This window comes from Drosophila mojavensis, unplaced genomic scaffold (assembly GCF_018153725.1).
Source record: "Drosophila mojavensis isolate 15081-1352.22 unplaced genomic scaffold, ASM1815372v1 contig_49, whole genome shotgun sequence".
Lineage (NCBI taxonomy): Eukaryota > Metazoa > Arthropoda > Insecta > Diptera > Drosophilidae > Drosophila > Drosophila mojavensis.
The window spans coordinates 4,194,556-4,212,480 of record NW_025318872.1 but is presented as its reverse complement, the minus strand read 5'-3'; the positions used below and the strand labels follow the sequence as shown (position 1 = coordinate 4,212,480).

Here is a 17,925-nt window from a genome sequence, read left to right as displayed (position 1 = left end):
TGAGGTAATCTTGCATGTCAGACACGATTGTATCTACTCCAACCATTGCAGTAAATCTTCCGTCACAATTTGTATGTACGAAGCTTTCTACATAAAATTTAATACGTCTGTAGTTTCGATTTCATCTACGTTTTGTCTTCTATAAAGTTATTTTATTATCGTTCGCTTTTTCCCTCGCATTTTCGTTTCACTTTTTGTCCAAACAAAAAATACGCGATGCCGTTTTTTTTACCGCTACAAATGTGCATTTGTAGCTTTTGTTTTTTAATTAGCGTTTCACTAAATTTTTTTCTTAAATCATTTTTGATGTAAAATCCGCGTTGCACTTCACTTGCACAATCCAGCAACCAGTGGTTTTTCTTCTACATTTTATTGTTGTTTACCGCTTGCCACCGACGCGAGGGGCCGACTTCTGCGTTACCTTGGTGGCCTTCTGCTTGGGCGCTGATTTCTTGGCGGGTGCTGGCGCGGCGGCCTTCTTGGCTGCCTTAGCGGCGCGCTTCTGCTCCTTGGCTACCTTGATGGCCTGATCCCGTTGGGCCTTTCGCACCTCGGGTTTCATGTTGCGCTTAGCCATAATCTCGGCAAGCGAGGCACCGACGATGGCGCGCTGGAATTTCTGTGTGCGGCGAGTACGCTTCTTGGACGCCTCCTCCTCAATACCCTTACGGTGCTTACGGCGGTACAGCACAGTCCAGGTGACTTTGCGGGGATTACGCTTCATCAGGTAGGAGCGCTCGCACTTCTTGTCCAGAAAGGTGAAGGTCTAAAAATTTGATATATATTGGATTTATTTGGACAATTTGAATATATTAGTTGTTTACTATACCTTGCCATCGACTTTGACCATGGTCTTGCCATGGCCGGGGTAGATTTTGTACCCACTGAATGCACACAAGCCAATTCTGCAAATAAAATGTTTTGTTTAAGCATAGTCTGAATAAATATTATAGCATAACACCAAGGCACATATCTAAATGTCATATCAAATGCAAAACAATTATGTCTGCACAGTGATGTACGCATATTTTGAGAATTTATATATTTTTTACGTACTTCATCTTGCTGGTCAAAAGTGAAAAGAAACGGAAGTTGATGCGCAATTTGAGAGCCGCTGTCACATCTGCACAGCTGATGCCCAGTGCTGGTTAGGTGTCAAAGCGCAGGGTTGTATTTGCAATGGTGCACAAGACATGGCAATTTAAACACGTCGTTTTTTGACTTGATATTTTTATTTTGTATGTGATCGAGGCTTGTAACAACAAATTTTCGTAATATCAGTTACATTTTATATTGTGCCCAACTGTTGTTCAATTTGGCTCTTTCTGTCCTCTTCATTTTCACCATCTACGGGTCGTTCGTCTTCATCGTCATCATCATCGGAAACCAAACGGCCAACAAGTGGATATTTTTCGCTATACTGTTGATCCCACTCCACTAAAGTGCTTCTTTGCTGTGCTGTTAGGTCACACATATAATCGAATTCCTGATTCTCATTTCGTTCCGCTGTGAAGTTGATCAAATTCCGCGATATATCACATCCGGCCCATTGGGGATAAGCTCCAGTCTGCCCATACACTTGCTTAGCACACGATACATCGTATATATTGTAATTGACCGCGACTAGAATACGTCCATCCTCACGAGTGCCATTATATTTGAGTAACTCCTTAACAGTAAAATCACGTCGTAGCGGTGGTAACTGCGATTTTTCGTTGTCTGTCCCGTAACCAAAGAAATTACGAACGCGATTCAAATTGCGACGTTGACGTGATATGTTCACCACTTTATAGAAAACGAATGCCGAGACGAGTAATAGCGTCAAATTGATGGGAGTATCCTTGATGGTGTTGTATACATTATAGTACCAGGGTAATTTTGCTTCGAGCGACTTTGTCTGTCCACTCTTCTCAGACATGTCTGGCGAGCTGCTCAAATTAAGTAAATATATGTTCAATTAAAAAAAAAAAAAATTCTTCACTCACCCAATGATCTATAATCTGGTATCTACATGTAAAGACAGAATAAATTTGTACCCCAAAAATAATAAATGACAAGTTGCAGAAGCCTGCTTTAATTTAAATTTAAATTTGAAAATCTGGAAAACGGTAAACAGAGTTGTAGTACGAGCTAATATTACCGTTTTCCAGCACTGGGCCGACAGCAACGCTGAATCTGCAGCCCTGCTTTTCGTGAATTGTCATCGCAGGCGAGCCCGCAGTATAGTCAATAATTTCGAAAGTAATATACAAGTACATGTATTTGCAAGTCAACGAGTCCAAAATGTGCCCAATTTTGTGTGACAAGATCATTTTTCGTACAATTTTGTAAATTTACCGCAATTCAATAATTATTGTTTGTGAAAATATGTGAATTAGTATCAGTTATTGCGACGCATTCAGCATTGATTCGGTTGGCTTGTTAAGTGGCAGGAAAATGGCTGCAGATATTGTAAACAATATACGATGAAATGCGACAAATGCGAGCTCGTGATGAATTCATGCATTGCATAAAAGCAGGCAATTTTTATTAAATTAACGTAATATATATATATATATATAAAAGTTGTTCACACTATTTTCTGTGAGGCCTTGTTTTTAAAATGCCAAATTTAGCTGGCAAAAAGCTAGTTCCAAACTAGAGCAGCACTTGTTATATGCACTTTTATTTTAGTGAGTTTGTTTAGCTTTGTGAATCCACTGCTGTTGTTAATGTTTTTTTTTTTTTTATATAGTTTGACATTTAAACGTACATGTATTGGCAATATGGATCTAGAGGAATTTCTAGCGCTAGAGCGCCAGCAGTTGGAATTCGATCGCCAGCGTCTGGCTGCAGCTAGCAACACTCTTCAGAATGGTGCAAACAATTCGCAGGGCGTTTGTCCTGCCACCTTGTTAATGCAAATGGAAGGCTACAAGCCCAAGCAATGTCAGCGCATGGCCAACAAAAGCCACAGCGAGTGCAATGAACTCGAAAAGGCCTCGAACTCGGCCTTAGCAACGCCTAACCAAAACTCCGACCTGCAGCTACAGTTGAGCGTAGAGGAGAACTTGCCGGAACTGAAGCTGGAGCAGGAGCCGGAACAGGAACAGCGGCACCAGAGGAACCTATCCGCCACCTCACCACTTAGCCTAAAGTCGGCCAAGGAATTTGTGAATCAGTGCGAATTGCTTATTGGCAGCGCGCGACAATATAAATCACCAAATGAGACGTATCGCAATTTGGAAAGCGAGCGACCGCAGAGCGAGAATCGTTTGCCAATTGGGAAGCGAGCGACCGGCGTAAGTGATTAGGCATGGATAAGAGAGAGGGACGGTGTCTGCCTTTTGGTGCTTGCCAATTTCAGTTGTTCACGCTCGATTGGCGAAACGCCCAAAACGTAGCGCTCGTAAGATTATCCATAACTATGCGAATGTCTTTACGGCTCGTTGAGCCGCTACGAGTGCACGGAGCAGCGCCCACAATATTTGGCTTTAGTTGTCAGAGGCTTTTCAAAGTGAATCGAGTTGGGCTTTACCGAATTGTGAGTGCGTTTTACCTAATTAAATTGGATATTTTGTTGAAACACGACTCTTACATTTGTTCAGTCTGTTTAAATATGTACAAAAAATGTTTAGGAAATCGAAAGGAAAGCGGGAATTTACTACATATATTGACTAATAGTCAAGTTGATTCCACCATATGTGTCTGTTGGAGTGCCTAGCTCCGAGTGATTAATATAAATCAACAATCGATTTTTAGAATTTAGAGACTGTTGCTGAAAAATCTCAATGAATTCTAGCTTTTCTCTATTTCTGTCGATTTGTATTTTAGATACATTCCAATTCCCCCGCTGTTTATTAAGGCCAGAACAGTGAGTATTAAATTACTTGCTTCAGATTGAAATATCACCAGAAATATAGTTAGTTTTCATTTTTCACGATTCACTTTTCAATTTTGAATTTTTCATGCTTCGGTTTCGCTTTTCAGCATGCATGTTCATAATAATGGCAGCTCATGAGCCTTGCGAGGAAAGCAGAGTCAACATGCTCTATGGCTGGCTAACTGGGCTAATAGGTTTTTCTACTTTGTTATTTTGTCTTAACACAGTCACAGTTTCAATTATTAAATAATTCAATTTTTAACTTTGAAGCGTAATGTCCTTCATGCGTTCGGCCTCATGAATCCTTAATGCCCTTTACACTGTTACTATTCTTGTTTCCTATTGTTGCTGTTGTTGTTGTCGTTGCTGTTACTGTTGTTCTTGTTGCTGTGGCTGTTCTTCGTGCTCCAGTTGGCATTTTGGCTGAGCGTTAGCGCCCGCTCGCCTGATGAATTTCGTTTGCGCAGCTCAGTTGTAATTTGAAGCTCGTTTGTTGCGTTTGTTGCTATTTTATTTGTGGCCTGAACTTGAAAAGCTGCTGAACAAATAAACTCGTTTAATTATAACAACCAACAACAACAACACACAATCATATAGGTGAGCAGCAGGCGTGGCATCAATACAAATTGTCTCTAATTAAAACGAAATAAAAAGTGTAATGAAAATGCCTTAATTAAAGCAACGCGCAGCCATAAAGAAAACCAACGCAGTTCCAGCAATGTGTGCGAAATGCCGGTAGTATAAGAGAGTGTGGCAGAGAGAAAGAATTTTAAGGAGAAAAGAGAGGAGAGCTGGCTATAAAATGCGGGCGGCAAAAAAAAAAAAAAAAAAAAAAAAACGACCACCCGACTGGCGAAATTGCTGCGTTTTAAAAAATATTTAACATGGTATGAACGTATACCCTGCCTAAGTATGGGCATATCAAATGGTTGAAGTGTTGAGTTCTTAATGACAATCGCACAATTTATGAAAGCAGAATAAATAGCGACTCACTTCATTTTGTTATACCTCAGTTTAGTTAACTTAATTTTGAAATGTTATGCGAGTCTAGCAACTTCGAGCCCCAAGTTGTGTGAGGCCAATCTTCGCATAGATCTATAAATGATATTGTAATAAATCTCTATCGACATTTTGTTATTTCATTCTACTCTTCATTGTGCCTTTTTATGATTAATGCAATTAAAAGATATATGCATGCGCATGTAGTCTTATCCCCTCATGCTATTACCTAAATATTTTTACATAGTAGGTTTAGATGGCTTCGTGGTTGCTTTTTAAGCTTTTTAAGTGCTTGCATTTTTTAGCAACTTTTTGTGTGCAATTTTTTGTTTGGTCAGTGCATGAAAACTGAAAGCGTTTGGTCATGCAATTTCCGTCCACAAAGTGCATTGTGCCATATTTGATTTGACGTGCCGCGGCACTTGCCCCTAGGCTCGGGCACTGTGGGGTGTTTAGTGGCTGGTCATTTCCGCTAAAGCATTTCTTGGCCAATAGCTAATGACAATTTTGTATGTGGATGATTGATGAGGTGAGCTAAAAGCTCATCAATACTCCTATAGGCCCCTTCGCAGTCACAGGGTCTGGAGCAGGAGCAGGAGCCACTTAAGTCATTAAAGCCATAGAGAAAGGAAATCGAAAAAAAGGACGCGACCTGAACAAGGTCAGTTATATGAAAGTCCCCTAATTAATTGTTCAGCATTACGAGTGCGCGTGTGTGTGTGGGTGAGTGTGAGTGAATGCGAGGCCTTCTCACGACTCTATGTGATTAGCGTATACGCGATTTAGATTTTTGTCATATCGCTGCCCGCAGCTAATGAACCGTTAAAGCTAATTTGGAAAGCGTGACACCAGACGCTTTTCAATCCCACTGCAGGATATTTTTGTTTTTAGTTTTGAGCGCCACATGCTTAAAATTCCATGAAATGGCCTTGAACTTATGGTGTCTGGAGTCCTCAGCATAAACAGCCCCAAGAGTCCAGATCCTGCTGCGCGCTTTTATACGCATTTTCCTCGGCTTTCGCAGTTTTCGCGCCCACACTAAAACAAGTTTACCCACTTAGTTAACCTAATTCGAACGGGACACGCAAAGTGGCGCCCCAATGAATGGACCTAGTAAAAGTTTGATAACGCCAACACAATGGCTGAATAACTGGAATCGTCTACTTAAATTTATGTCAAAGCCTTTACTTGGAGCTGACAAAATGGGGCCAACAAGTTTTTAAATCTAACAAGCATTTAAATCACATATCTTTTAAGAGATCTGCAATCAAGGATTAGTTTTAAATTTCTATACAAAAGTCGTTGGCTCTAATTTGATTTATAAAATCAGTGGAATAGTAAAATGATTTTCCCTTCTTGTCTCATGGAATCAGAGAGTCGGCATTGCTGTCTGTGTATATAAAACGCCATTTGCTCCACTGTGCCAGCGCCTATGTATTTTAGATCAACGCAACCTAAATACAATAAAAGAAAATTTTCATGCCCAGTCCATGCTATTTATTTGCACACTTCCACTGATTGGCAGAGCACTCCTTGAGCTACGCGCCATATTTATAATATATTTATATATATTTATACACGCCTATTTTCGTTGATAGTTTCCTTGACCTGAATAACAAAGTGCTAGAGTATGCAAATTACTCAGCGAGTGTTGACGGAATGCTAGACTAATAGACCAATCCCTGGTAGTTGGAGAAGTAATTCTTGCTGCAAATTAGCCTTTAATTATGTTAAGAGCTGAAGCATTTTATCAACTGGCCCAAGTTGTCGCTGTCAAGTGATGAAATTGTTAAAACGAACTTTAATTAAGGCGAACATCAAGCTGAAGTCGGCTGGAATGCAAGCCCCTAGTCCATATTGTGGAACGCCTCAAACAGCTGAACCTTGTTGATAAACACCCAAGGGGCATTGCCTTTGGCTTGGCTGATGACGCAGCTATTGCTCTAGCTCCAGCGACGCCCCTGGTCATAATGCTCTTTGCATGGCAATACCCTGTGAAGACGGGCTTTAAAGTTAATATAAGACTTTTGGCTTTGTTTAGTGAATAAATCTTACACGTAACTCAATTACTTAGCGCTATATACTTTGACCTCATTCTATGTTGTTGTATCTGTGCTATATTTATTGTGTATATCTACTTAAGATTTCTGCTTTTTTATCAATGAATATTTCGTCGGTTTGCTTATCATCAGTAACAATTCCATCTTACCTACCTTTCATTTTTCTCTCAATCTGTATTTAGTCCTATTAATGAATGTTCGACTTTCTATGTCTTTGTTTTTGTTTTTCTTTTTCTATTGCTATTATATTACCAATTATTCTTAAACTGTTTAAAGTCTTTCATTTGAAAATGATGCAGCTTATCTAGGATATTTGAAAGTCAAGCAATCTATATTGCTGAAAAGTTGCTTATTTTCTATAACAAAAAGTAAAATCTTATGCCAACGCTGCACGCGATGTTCGACGTCGACGCCGCTGTCAGCGTCGCCGGCATACAAATTATGTGGCAGAAGGTGCTGGCAGTAGGGAATGTGCTGCCCTCGCTGGAGCAGCTCCCATCGCAGGCAATAGGCTGACCCCAAAAGGCAAAGAACAACGACTGGGCAATAATTTGCAGCTCTCCCTCTACTAAAAAGCGGCTCTCATTAGACTGCCCACGCACCACCGTGGCGTACAAAATGTACACAAGCTTTCTGCTGGTGGTTAGTGGTGTCGCCAAAAGCTGAAATGATTTATATAACACACACAAAGAAAAACAAGTCTCGCCGCATAATGTGAATGCTAACTGAGCGCGCTCTCTTTCTTTTGCACAGGATGACATGGAGCAATGGGTTACGGACACATTTTATTCGTATTTTCCCGGCTTCAACAATGAAAATCAGAAGCGCCAAAATTATTTGCGTGAGCGACAGCGCGAGAATCAGCAGAACTTGCTTAAGCACCAGGTAAGTGCCATGAACTATAGACCATAAACCATATCGCGCCATCCGGTATGTTAATCCGTGTTGGATTTATGTGCCAGGCAGTAAATTGATTTGTGTTGTTTCTAGATGCTGCACCCGCCTTTGGGTAAACAGCGAAGACAGCTGAAGCCAACCACAGCAACGCCAACAGCAACTTCAGTGCCGGCCGGAGAGGAGCTGCAGACCACGGCGCGCTCCAGTCAATCCAGCACAAGCACAAACCATAGCCGAACGGATAAGACTGACCTAGAGTTAATTGTAAATAATAACCCCAACTATGTGCCGCCGAAAATACGTACGGCCACGACACGCCAGCAGCTGCTCCATGATCTTGGCCACGTTGAGCTCTCCAACATTGTCTCCGGCGATGGCATCAACGAGCGCAACATGCGCAGTGCCGAACTGGAGACGGCACGCAAGAAAGAGTACCAGCGGGACTTGATGCAGCAAATCGAAGAAAAGCGTCGGTCCATCGAGATGCTACGAGAAAAGGAACGGCGACAGGAGGAGGCGCTGACCAGGTGACTATTGTCGAGTACTTTACTAGCCATGCTCAACCACTTCCCTATTCTCGCCTAGGCGCCTGGAGGCACAGCTCAAGACGATGCACTTGGAGGAGCAGCTCGAAAAGGAAAAGAAGCGCGCTGAGAAGGTTTGTTTAGTATCAAATCTGACGTTTGTCCCCATAGATGGCTTTAGTCTGATCTATATGTGCACAAATTCGTGTTGTTTCCAACACCCTAATATCATTATGTATTTGTAGGATTGTTGGAATTTGTTGTCTGCATATTAAAGTCAACTTTTTAACATCTTGCCTTAAATAGTAGAATCGCGCTCTTTATTTTTTACACTTATTTCTCACTGATTGCGATCATTAATATCAAAACTAAAATTCTACTTTACTGTCCAGATAATATAATTTCAGATTATATTATTCGATTTAATGTTCTACCTAAGTAATTACAATATTTATTTGCTTCAAGAGAATTTTAATTAATTTTGATTATATTTCACAGATATATTTTTATAACGAGTAGAATTTTTAAAAAATATTTTTCATTCTCACATCAGTTTCGATTTCTTAAAATAATGAATCTAAACTTTTGAAGGAATGAGAACAATTTTCGATAGCCAGTTCTTATCTTATTTTCCAATGGAAATCCGTTCCGTTAGTTCTATACTATCTAAGCTCGTTTCATAGGAAAATATATCTCATCTTATTTGAAAATAGTACCGAAATTAAAATTATTCTGGAATATATTTTCCATTCCGATGTGTCCGTTAAATTACAATTGCCAAATTGAAGATGACAGAATACTAAAAAAATTAAACAATTTGTATCGATGGACGCTTGACTGGGTTTCGTACATTTGATATGCTGAGGGATTTGATATTAAAAGTAACTGATTAATCGCTTCAACAGGCACGCATTGAGACGGAACGGAACCGTTTGATGCGCGAAAAGCTGCTGGCCAAACTGGAGGAGGATGCGCAGCTGTTGCATGCGAAGGAGCTGAATAATTCAAAGGATATCAAAGCCAACGCCAACAACAACAACACCAACAACAAAAACAGCACCAACATCAATAACAACAACAATAATAATAACAGCAATGCCAACACAAATAAGGTCTACAAATATTTCAGCAATTCGGCACGGCACGAATATAGACGCGGCCAGCCGTTGCCGCCGGGCGTGGAGCTCGATTTCGAACTGCCTCAAATGGCGAAGATCGAGCGCGAATGCTTCCATTTGTGCGAGAAGATCTGCCCGCTCTGCGACGAACCGCTGAAGAGCTATGAGAGCTGTTGCCTGCGATGCCAGCGCAAATTGGCCTTGAAACTGAAGCCGCCGAGCAGCGAAGCGCCGACAGCAACGAGCGATGAGGCGACTGTGGAACCGGCTGCTGCAGTTGATCACAGCTGCCAGAATAGCTATGCGCTTGTGTGCTTGAAGTGTGAGCGCCTGTACGCCATGTGTGGCCAGTGTCTGGTGAAGAGCGATGTCTGCCGCGCCTGCCAGCGAGAGCGCAATGTCTGCATGAATTGCCGCCGCAATCTGTGCTCCTTTTGCCTGGAGGAGATCGCCTGCGGTCGCGATGCCGAGCGCACGCATATTAATGAGCAACTGGACCGCGAACAGCCAACAGAGGATTCGTTTCGCGTGCTGGAAGTCAATTGTCCGCCGGCAGCAGAGAACAATAGCTCCAACCCAGTGGATACGACGTCGCCGCCGTACTCCTTTAATATATCTCCAAACTCGGTGTTTCACGAGGACTATAAGCCCACGCCTGTGAAGCCATTGCAGCTGGATCAGGAGCCGCTGCCCACCGTCTCGGGCAGTGCGAACAACAGCTTCGAGGTTGACAGCGCCGATGAGCAAGCCATGAAGCGGGTGAGACGTCAGACGGATCAGCGCTTGTCGCGTTACCTGAAAAACTATGGCGACTTGGCACTCAAGCAGCAGCAGCAGCAGCAGCTGGAGTTGCGCAGCAAAAGTGAATCGCGTCATCGCGGCACACAAACAACACCACAGACCTTGGGAAGGCGCGATATCGTTCTACACGAGACTCCCACGCAGAATTTATCAATGCCTCTGTTGCGCGAAATGCCCAAAATGACGCGCAAAGACGCGGCCCCAACGCTGGACGGCAATCGGCAGCAGCAAAAAATGGACAATCTTAAGAAGCGCTGGGAGGTGTGTAGTTGCTCATTGAGCCTTAAGCATAAATAGTAACCTATTCTAATATTAATCCAGGTGCCCGTCGTGCAGAAGTTCACGGTGTCTACATCGTCCCCTAAGATCCTGACACAAGTGGGCGCAATACGCAAGCAACTGCAGGCGGCGCGTTTCTATGATGATGGCCAGGACGCCGACGACGACGACGACTACTGAGAGCTAACGCCAATTTTTCAACAGCTTCTCGTGAAAAATTGCCGATGTTTAGTTGATGTTCAGTCGAAATTGCTCAGTAAAAATAATTAAAAAAAAAAAAAAAAAAAAACAGATTTAGTTTTCTCGATTTCTCTATATACTTTATATATTCATTGCGCTTAAAAAATTGTGTAAATTCGATTGATTTTAAGTTTACCATAGATAGTTTTATATTTCCTTCCTTTACCATTGTCACTCCATTTTATTTCGTTTAGTATATTTGGCTATCCAAAAACTAATCACTGAGATATTTATTATATGATATATGATACCATGTGCTTCTGCTGTTAAGCAGCTATCAAGTTTACGTAATACTTAAGTAAAAAGTTTGTTAATGTTTTTTATACACATATACATATAAATTAAATGACATTGTATTCAATTGAATAGTTAATGGTTTTTCAATAAGTAAATATATTTAAATATTCACAATTTTTCATTCGCAAATTGGAGCAACTAGGCGAAAGTGCATGATACTAAACCATTTTATTAAGATATATATATGTGATCGGAAACTCGTAAAACTATTAACCTATATACGTATCATCATGGTATTATTGTACCGTTAACAAGAGTATCAACATCTTCGAGGCTTCTGCAATTAATTCCTCTAAGTAAATGTATGTCGGCAAATATCAATTTATGATCAATTAATAATTGTAATTAATTTAGGAAGCTTTGGACTATGAACTTGATCTTCTAAATAGTTTTTCTCATATAGTTTATTTATTCATTATTTATTTTCCAAGAAGCGGGAGGCTGATATCTGAAAAGTAAAGTATAAATGTAGCCGCACTGCAGTGGGGCCAGTGCAATGGCGAGCCATTGCCAATATTGAATATTATACTAGAGTTTTCAGTTGTGAAATCGTGGTTTATTGTCTTGCTTTCGAAATTGTCGAATTAGATGTATCGCCGAAGGCGTGTGGGATTTACCAACGTAGGGGGCGTGGCGCATAGATAGGAGCGTATTGGGTGTAGGCTCCAGCTGATCCATAGCTTGGAGCTGGAGCGCTGCATGGTACCGGAGCCAAGTTGGGCTGGCAGCTGAACAGATAGTTCTTGGGGCACGGCGGTGCGGGAATGGAGACGGGTGCTGCCTGGGCTGGAGCCGCGTTAGCTGAATAGGATGGTGCAGCTGGAGCAGCTGGTGCGCCGTAGCCCTGGGGAGCGGGTGCAGCGGCAGGCTGGCCATAGCCACCCCCATAAGCAGAGCCAAGCATCTTCTCCTCCTTGTCAGCGCCGGCAACGGATGTGGCCAAGAGGCAGGCAACAGCGGCGAGCACAATGAACTTCATGTTTGGAGTTAATTTGGGTTTCGGATTAAGTGCGGAACTTTGGCAATTGCGAACTGCGATATGGACTGCACCAAACGAGTGGCTTTATATAGCAGTCCACGGCTGTGGCGAAGAGAAATGCAAAGCCAAGCATTGACCAAGTTTAAAAGCGCACTGAGCTGATTCAGCTCAATTTTTTACTGGTCGAAAGAAACTATTCGACTTTTTTATTGTGGGTCTGAGCGCATATTTTATTTTGAATTTTTTTTTTCTATTTCCGCAATTTGTATATTACAAAATCTTTAAGAAGCTCTTATTAAGTTTTTTTTACTCAGCTAGCTCTATACATGAATTTTGTAGCTGTAGGATTTATAGAGTTATTAGAAAATGTTGCTTTGCTTTTTCCTTTATCTTATCTTTATAATAATTTAATAGTGATTAGAAAAAATAAAAACTTTGAATAACCTTGAATTCAATCTACTAAATAGAGATTAATAAAAAAAAAAAAACGAAATGCATGTTGAGTTCTACAGTTCCTTATGTCTCTTATACATATAGTATATTTGTGCGCTTCTAAATAATTCAAAAATTATGATTTCGAGGGAATGAATGTGGAGTGTGTGGCAGCTCTCTTGTCTTGCTTTTGACTTAAACTAATCTAATAGCCGTTATAAATCATTTGCAATTGACCATAATTGATGATTTACTTTGGATGTGAAAGAAAGTTGGCCTTTAACTGATCATTATTATCAAATTAAAAACAAACGGATTTACTTGATAAGAGAAAATTATATTTGTTTTTTTAATTTTTGGATTCATTAAAACCTTTTCAGAAAGCATAATATCTGCATATTATATGCAAATTATCTGCAACAAAATTGGCGATATTTCAATGCATTAAAGCTGAACTTGTGCGTAGTCCAAATGCGTCACAGAGAGTTGTTTCTTGGTGTCTGGGTCTATGTCGGTATAATGACATCGAACAGGCTTTAAATAAGCAAATAAGCTTATGTCATTTGATCGAGATGCACATCTTACGTAGGCAACAAAATTAGCCCTAATTTCGCTTATAAAGCATTAATCCTGAGTAAAAATCAATTTTAACAGAACATTTTGTCATGCACAAATTTTTAAACATTACTTTTAGTTCAGAGTTCCATGTGGGTCACAGTGTTCTTTTAACAGTTTGCAATTGGAGCAGCAAGTGTCCAAAGAAGTGTGCCGCACACAGCTCCACACACTCACGCATACATACTCTTACACACACTCAGCAGAGGTTTGTCTTTGGGCTTGCCAGTGCAGTTACTTAGCTGCTTATCGTATAAGAGTTGGAATATAAGTTGAGTTCATGGGAAAAATATCAGAGTATTAGAGAGAGGCAAATGTGTTAAGAATAGCTTGCATAAGCTATTGGGTTGCTAGAATAATAATAAAAATAAGAAATAAATATAGATATAAATATAGATATAGATATAGATATAGATATAGATATAGATATAGATATAGATATAGATATAGATATAGATATAGATATAGATATAGATATAGATATAGATATAGATATAGATATAGATATAGATATAGATATAGATATAGATATAGATATAGATATAGATATAGATATAGATATAGATATAGATATAGATATAGATATAGATATAGATATAGATATAGATATAGATATAGATATAGATATAGATATAGATATAGATATAGATATAGATATAGATATAGATATAGATATAGATATAGATATATATAGATATAGATATAGATATAGATATAGATATAGATATAGATATAGATATAGATATAGATATAGATATAGATATAGATATAGATATAGATATAGATATAGATATAGATATAGATATAGATATAGATATAGATATAGATATAGATATAGATATAGATATAGATATAGATATAGATATAGATATAGATATAGATATAGATATAGATATAGATATAGATATAGATATAGATATAGATATAGATATAGATATAGATATAGATATAGATATAGATATAGATATAGATATAGATATAGATATAGATATAGATATAGATATAGATATAGATATAGATATAGATATAGATATAGATATAGATATATTTTTTAATCGTTTATTTAATGCTTTCATATTTCTAATACTTTTTTTTATTTATATATATAATTAATTGGGAAATTGATAATATTAGATAATACCAGATTCGAGGTATAGATGTCTCTCAACTGGGTATCATGCAGAAGTACCCTTTACTTTAAGCCCTTTATGAAGTATACTAAATTGTTCACCTCATTCGAATCGTTGCCACTCTGGTTATTTGCGGTCGTGGCTCCCGGCAATTCAGCCACCAAAATAAGACGATGATTGGGATCAGTCTTCAAATTACTTTTCAAGTCCACGTCGTCATCCATTTGAACTTCGGTTTTATCCACGCCCTGCTTCATCTTGCTCTCCTCGTCGTTGTACTCGGCACTGGCCAGTAGCTGTCTGTAGGCCTTCTGTAGATTGTGCTCCTCAGATTTATCCAGGAAATTCAGCAACTCAGTGATCATCTTATCGTGCTTGTGCGCCTGCTGAGAGTCATATGGTGGAGGTTGTCGCATTGCGAACTGCGCTCGATAGCCCGACTTGTTGTCCAGCGGTGTTAGACTCACACGATACCAATGCTGATCCCTAGAGTCTTGGCCAAGCAGCGCATACTCGAATTGTGGCGTAGGCCTGGGCCTGGGCATGGGCGTGGGCGTGGCCGAGGGCGTGGGCGAGGGCGTAGTGGCCGGAACCCCCCGTCGATCGGTCGTGGCAATTACGCTGTTATTACACATGGTTGAATTGGCCAATTGATCGTGTTTGTAGCTAGAAATGCATTTGGCTTCGATTATAGATTTAAGAAAGCAACTTACTCGAACCCCACCAGTAGAACTGATTGGCTCAGTTCATATTCGGACGAGAGAGAGAAAGGGAGAGAGAGAGAAAGTGAGTTTAGACCTATTGTTACTAAGGTAATTTATATTCGCGAGAACCCAACTCAGCGCCCCTAATCACTAGTACCCTAGTGTGAGAGCGCTTAACTTGTATAAATTACTATACTCAATATTATGCTATATGTTACTATATATAAATTAATATATAATTTGTTTAATAGTTTAGAACACGACAGTTGAAAGTGTCTTACTTTTGTATACCCTATACGAACGTATTGGCATTACTACAATACCACATAATATTTAAAATTAACACCCAAGACGCGTCACTAAAATACTTCCGATTAAATAATTCAAGAGAGAGAACGACTTTTTCTAATAGTTATAAAAGTATAGCAACCGCAATTCCCCAAAACATTTGGTGTCTTTTCACTTACCCCAGTTGATTGTAGCGAGGCTCCTCGAGGGGCAGCGTTAGAGCCAGGCCCAGCAGCGTGTAAATGATAATGCTCAGTGCTTGTGGCTCCCACATGTTCCCAACTACCCAATGACTGTTGCTCGTTTGTGGCTTGATGCTTTGTTTTTATAGTCACAGCAATAGCAAAAGAGTTGAATCTGTTCTGGGTATTGAGTTTCAGTTGCGAGCTTCGAGTTCGGTGTGCGATGTGGGTTGTAAATGAAGCTGCGACTACAAGTATTATTTGATTCCAGAAATGAATTGCCCAGATAACACGCTGCTGCTTTCCTATAGCATAAAATCAAGCTTTTGTCACGTTTGGAGTGTTTTTATACCCTGTACCCATTGAAAATGGGAAATCAGCGTATAATGGTTTTGTGAAAAGTATGTAATGTATGTGTGTATACCATAGGCAGTACAAGCTTATCTTATTTTTCGATAACTCACCCGATAACTTTTTTATCGAGAATAATCGAAAAATCGACTTTGTTTTCAGCTTAATTTAAATACTTTTAGACCCGGAGACTTCAAATTTGCGTTGTATATAAAGTTAATGGATAAAAAGATTTTGTAATTTACAGATTTTGGATACCACGCCCCCTTCGCCACCAATTTTTAAAAAGTACTACAGACTTGTGCTTTGGAATGTACACACATTTTAAACATATGATTACGCTCTGAAAGCTAAGATAGTCTTACTACAAGAGAATTTATTTAACTAATAAATTCTCATAATATTGCCCACACTGCAGCGCAGTCCAAGCGCTGTCGCTGCTAACTGCGCAGTCAGCAGAGCGCGTGTTATACGTGCGTGTGGCTGCGTGTGAATATCAGCTTGGAGGGTTCAGGTTATCTCCCAGTCGAGCAGTCTCGACTGGAGCCTTCTTACTTGTCTTTATTATTGTCTATTCGGCTCGAGGGTAAACTTTATAAAAGAGAGTAAACGATTTTGCAATAGAAACGTATATGCAAATCGAAATATTTGATGAGATTAATTGAATTATATTTAACTTATACACAGCTTATACAGCTTAAACTTTGAACCATTTTACCAATATTTTTAAGGTTTTCCAAAAATAAATTCTGCTGTACTTTGTTAACAGAAGCATGTTCAGTAGCATTTACTGCAATTTGTGTTCTATTTATAAAAGCTAAGAAAGAACCGTTAGCTTTTGCTGTGTGCTCGCCTCTTTGCTTGCATTTTTGTGTATTATAATTATAATATAGTACATTTAACTTTATTAAGTGCGGAGCAGTCTTTTGGGTTTAAGTAAAATTAGATCGTTTTTGAGAAATGCCACTTGGAAAACAATTATTTGATTATGAAATGGGCCGTATTTCTCACTTTTCGAGTCAGGAGAGTCAATTTCCTGTATTTCATGAAACTTGATAAAAAAAATGTCGTGTAATTAAAAAAATAGATTAATTGAATTGTAAATTTAATAATAGCAATAGAAATACTTGCTACATTTTAAACATGGCATTTTCTTTAGATGTTGTCGGCAAAATCATATAGGCAAGAATATATAGATACTTTCATTTTTCGTGGTTTCCGAAAATCGGAGGCTTAAGGCAGCTACCCTAGAATCCTACATGATAATCCCATCATATCCATATCCTTCAGAGGCTTCTTGCATTACTTAATATTCAGAAGAACTGTGCTGATATAAAATTGAATGCTTGCTATATATAAACCAAACTCTCTTAAGGCAAAGTGAATAAAAATTTAGTATTTAAAATCTTTTACTTCATGCGTCGTACATGCACTCCCCCAAGACATCTAAGACATCATTCTCATCTCTGGAATATTATGATTTCTAAAGTACTCAGAATGAGCCATGAGTGGGCGGTCATCGTCTTGGTTAAATGTAAATAATAACAGGCTAAGAGCCAAAATGTGAAAACTTTTAGATGGAAATTGCATTTGTAGTTGCGACAGTTTCTTGACTCGAATTGCATTTTATTAGAGGCTAACAATTGTTTGCTTAAGGAAACGCCACTTACCAATGGTCACTTCCGGTCCACAGAAAAAGTAGAACGGAACGAGCAAAATTTAATGCTGTCTCTGTCAGACGTAGCGCAGCGTTGCCAACACGAATTTCTATATTATTATCAGTGAAATTGGCGACCTTTGCTAATGGTCTGCGAGGGGATGGGGGCTGGGGGTGGTTGGGTGGCCTTTAACTGTTAATAAACACAGGAATACTTTCACTTCGCCTAGCGTGCGTACTATGCGCGTGCTCTCACGCTCGCAATGGCCGCTCTCTTTTTTATCTCTCTCCTCGCTCTGGCTCTCGCTCTCTCTTATTCGCTCTCTCTGAGCAGCTGGGACCAGCTCAGCTGTTGTTGTGGGCGACATTGCCATTTGCCTGTTGGCGTGCACGCGTTTTGGCAATTTGCGCGCGCATTGACCAACACTGCCACACGCACATACAACACACATACGCAATGTTGTCCATGAGGCAGCAGCAGCAGCTGCAAAGCTCGGCGCCTCGACTCTG

The 17,925-nt window shown here is 39.7% G+C and overlaps 5 protein-coding genes across 9 annotated transcripts; 1 reads left to right on the top strand and 4 right to left on the bottom strand.

Moving 5' to 3' along the window:
- Positions 1-113: 113 nt before the first annotated feature.
- Positions 114-1,145, bottom strand: LOC6578100 (60S ribosomal protein L24). Its single transcript, XM_002003986.4, has 3 exons — positions 1,057-1,145; positions 830-905; positions 114-766 (listed from the first exon to the last, which is right to left on the bottom strand). Exons 1-3 carry the CDS (start codon positions 1,059-1,061, stop codon positions 380-382), a joined length of 468 nt encoding a protein of 155 aa, XP_002004022.1. The 5' UTR covers positions 1,062-1,145; the 3' UTR covers positions 114-379.
- A 55-nt stretch (positions 1,146-1,200) lies between these two features.
- Positions 1,201-2,096, bottom strand: LOC6578099 (membrane-associated progesterone receptor component 1). Its single transcript, XM_002003985.4, has 2 exons — positions 1,986-2,096; positions 1,201-1,928 (listed from the first exon to the last, which is right to left on the bottom strand). Exon 2 carries the CDS (start codon positions 1,916-1,918, stop codon positions 1,289-1,291), a length of 630 nt encoding a protein of 209 aa, XP_002004021.1. The 5' UTR covers positions 1,919-1,928; positions 1,986-2,096; the 3' UTR covers positions 1,201-1,288.
- Positions 2,097-2,191: 95 nt separating this feature from the next.
- Positions 2,192-11,146, top strand: LOC6578098 (formin-J). 5 transcript variants are annotated; one of them, XM_002003984.4, is made up of 7 exons: positions 2,192-2,672; positions 2,735-3,281; positions 7,675-7,806; positions 7,912-8,345; positions 8,404-8,476; positions 9,248-10,522; positions 10,583-11,146. In XM_002003984.4, the coding sequence occupies exons 2-7, from the start codon at positions 2,766-2,768 to the stop codon at positions 10,718-10,720; spliced, it is 2,568 nt and encodes an 855-aa protein (XP_002004020.1). In that variant the 5' UTR covers positions 2,192-2,672; positions 2,735-2,765; the 3' UTR covers positions 10,721-11,146. The 5 variants fall into 5 exon arrangements, with proteins under 5 accessions (XP_002004020.1, XP_015021478.1, XP_043865094.1 ...); XM_015165992.3 differs by lacking the exon at positions 2,192-2,672 and having other exon boundaries at positions 3,189-3,523; XM_044009159.1 differs by lacking the exons at positions 2,192-2,672; positions 2,735-3,281 and adding an exon at positions 3,597-4,459.
- A 465-nt stretch (positions 11,147-11,611) lies between these two features.
- LOC6578097 (vitelline membrane protein Vm34Ca) lies at positions 11,612-12,125 on the bottom strand. The gene has a single exon (XM_002003983.4). The coding sequence runs from the start codon at positions 12,054-12,056 to the stop codon at positions 11,691-11,693; it is 366 nt and encodes a 121-aa protein (XP_002004019.1). The 5' UTR covers positions 12,057-12,125; the 3' UTR covers positions 11,612-11,690.
- A 2,023-nt stretch (positions 12,126-14,148) lies between these two features.
- On the bottom strand, positions 14,149-15,754 carry LOC6578096. Its single transcript, XM_002003982.4, has 2 exons — positions 15,405-15,754; positions 14,149-14,899 (listed from the first exon to the last, which is right to left on the bottom strand). Exons 1-2 carry the CDS (start codon positions 15,497-15,499, stop codon positions 14,296-14,298), a joined length of 699 nt encoding a protein of 232 aa, XP_002004018.1. The 5' UTR covers positions 15,500-15,754; the 3' UTR covers positions 14,149-14,295.
- Positions 15,755-17,925: the final 2,171 nt, after the last annotated feature.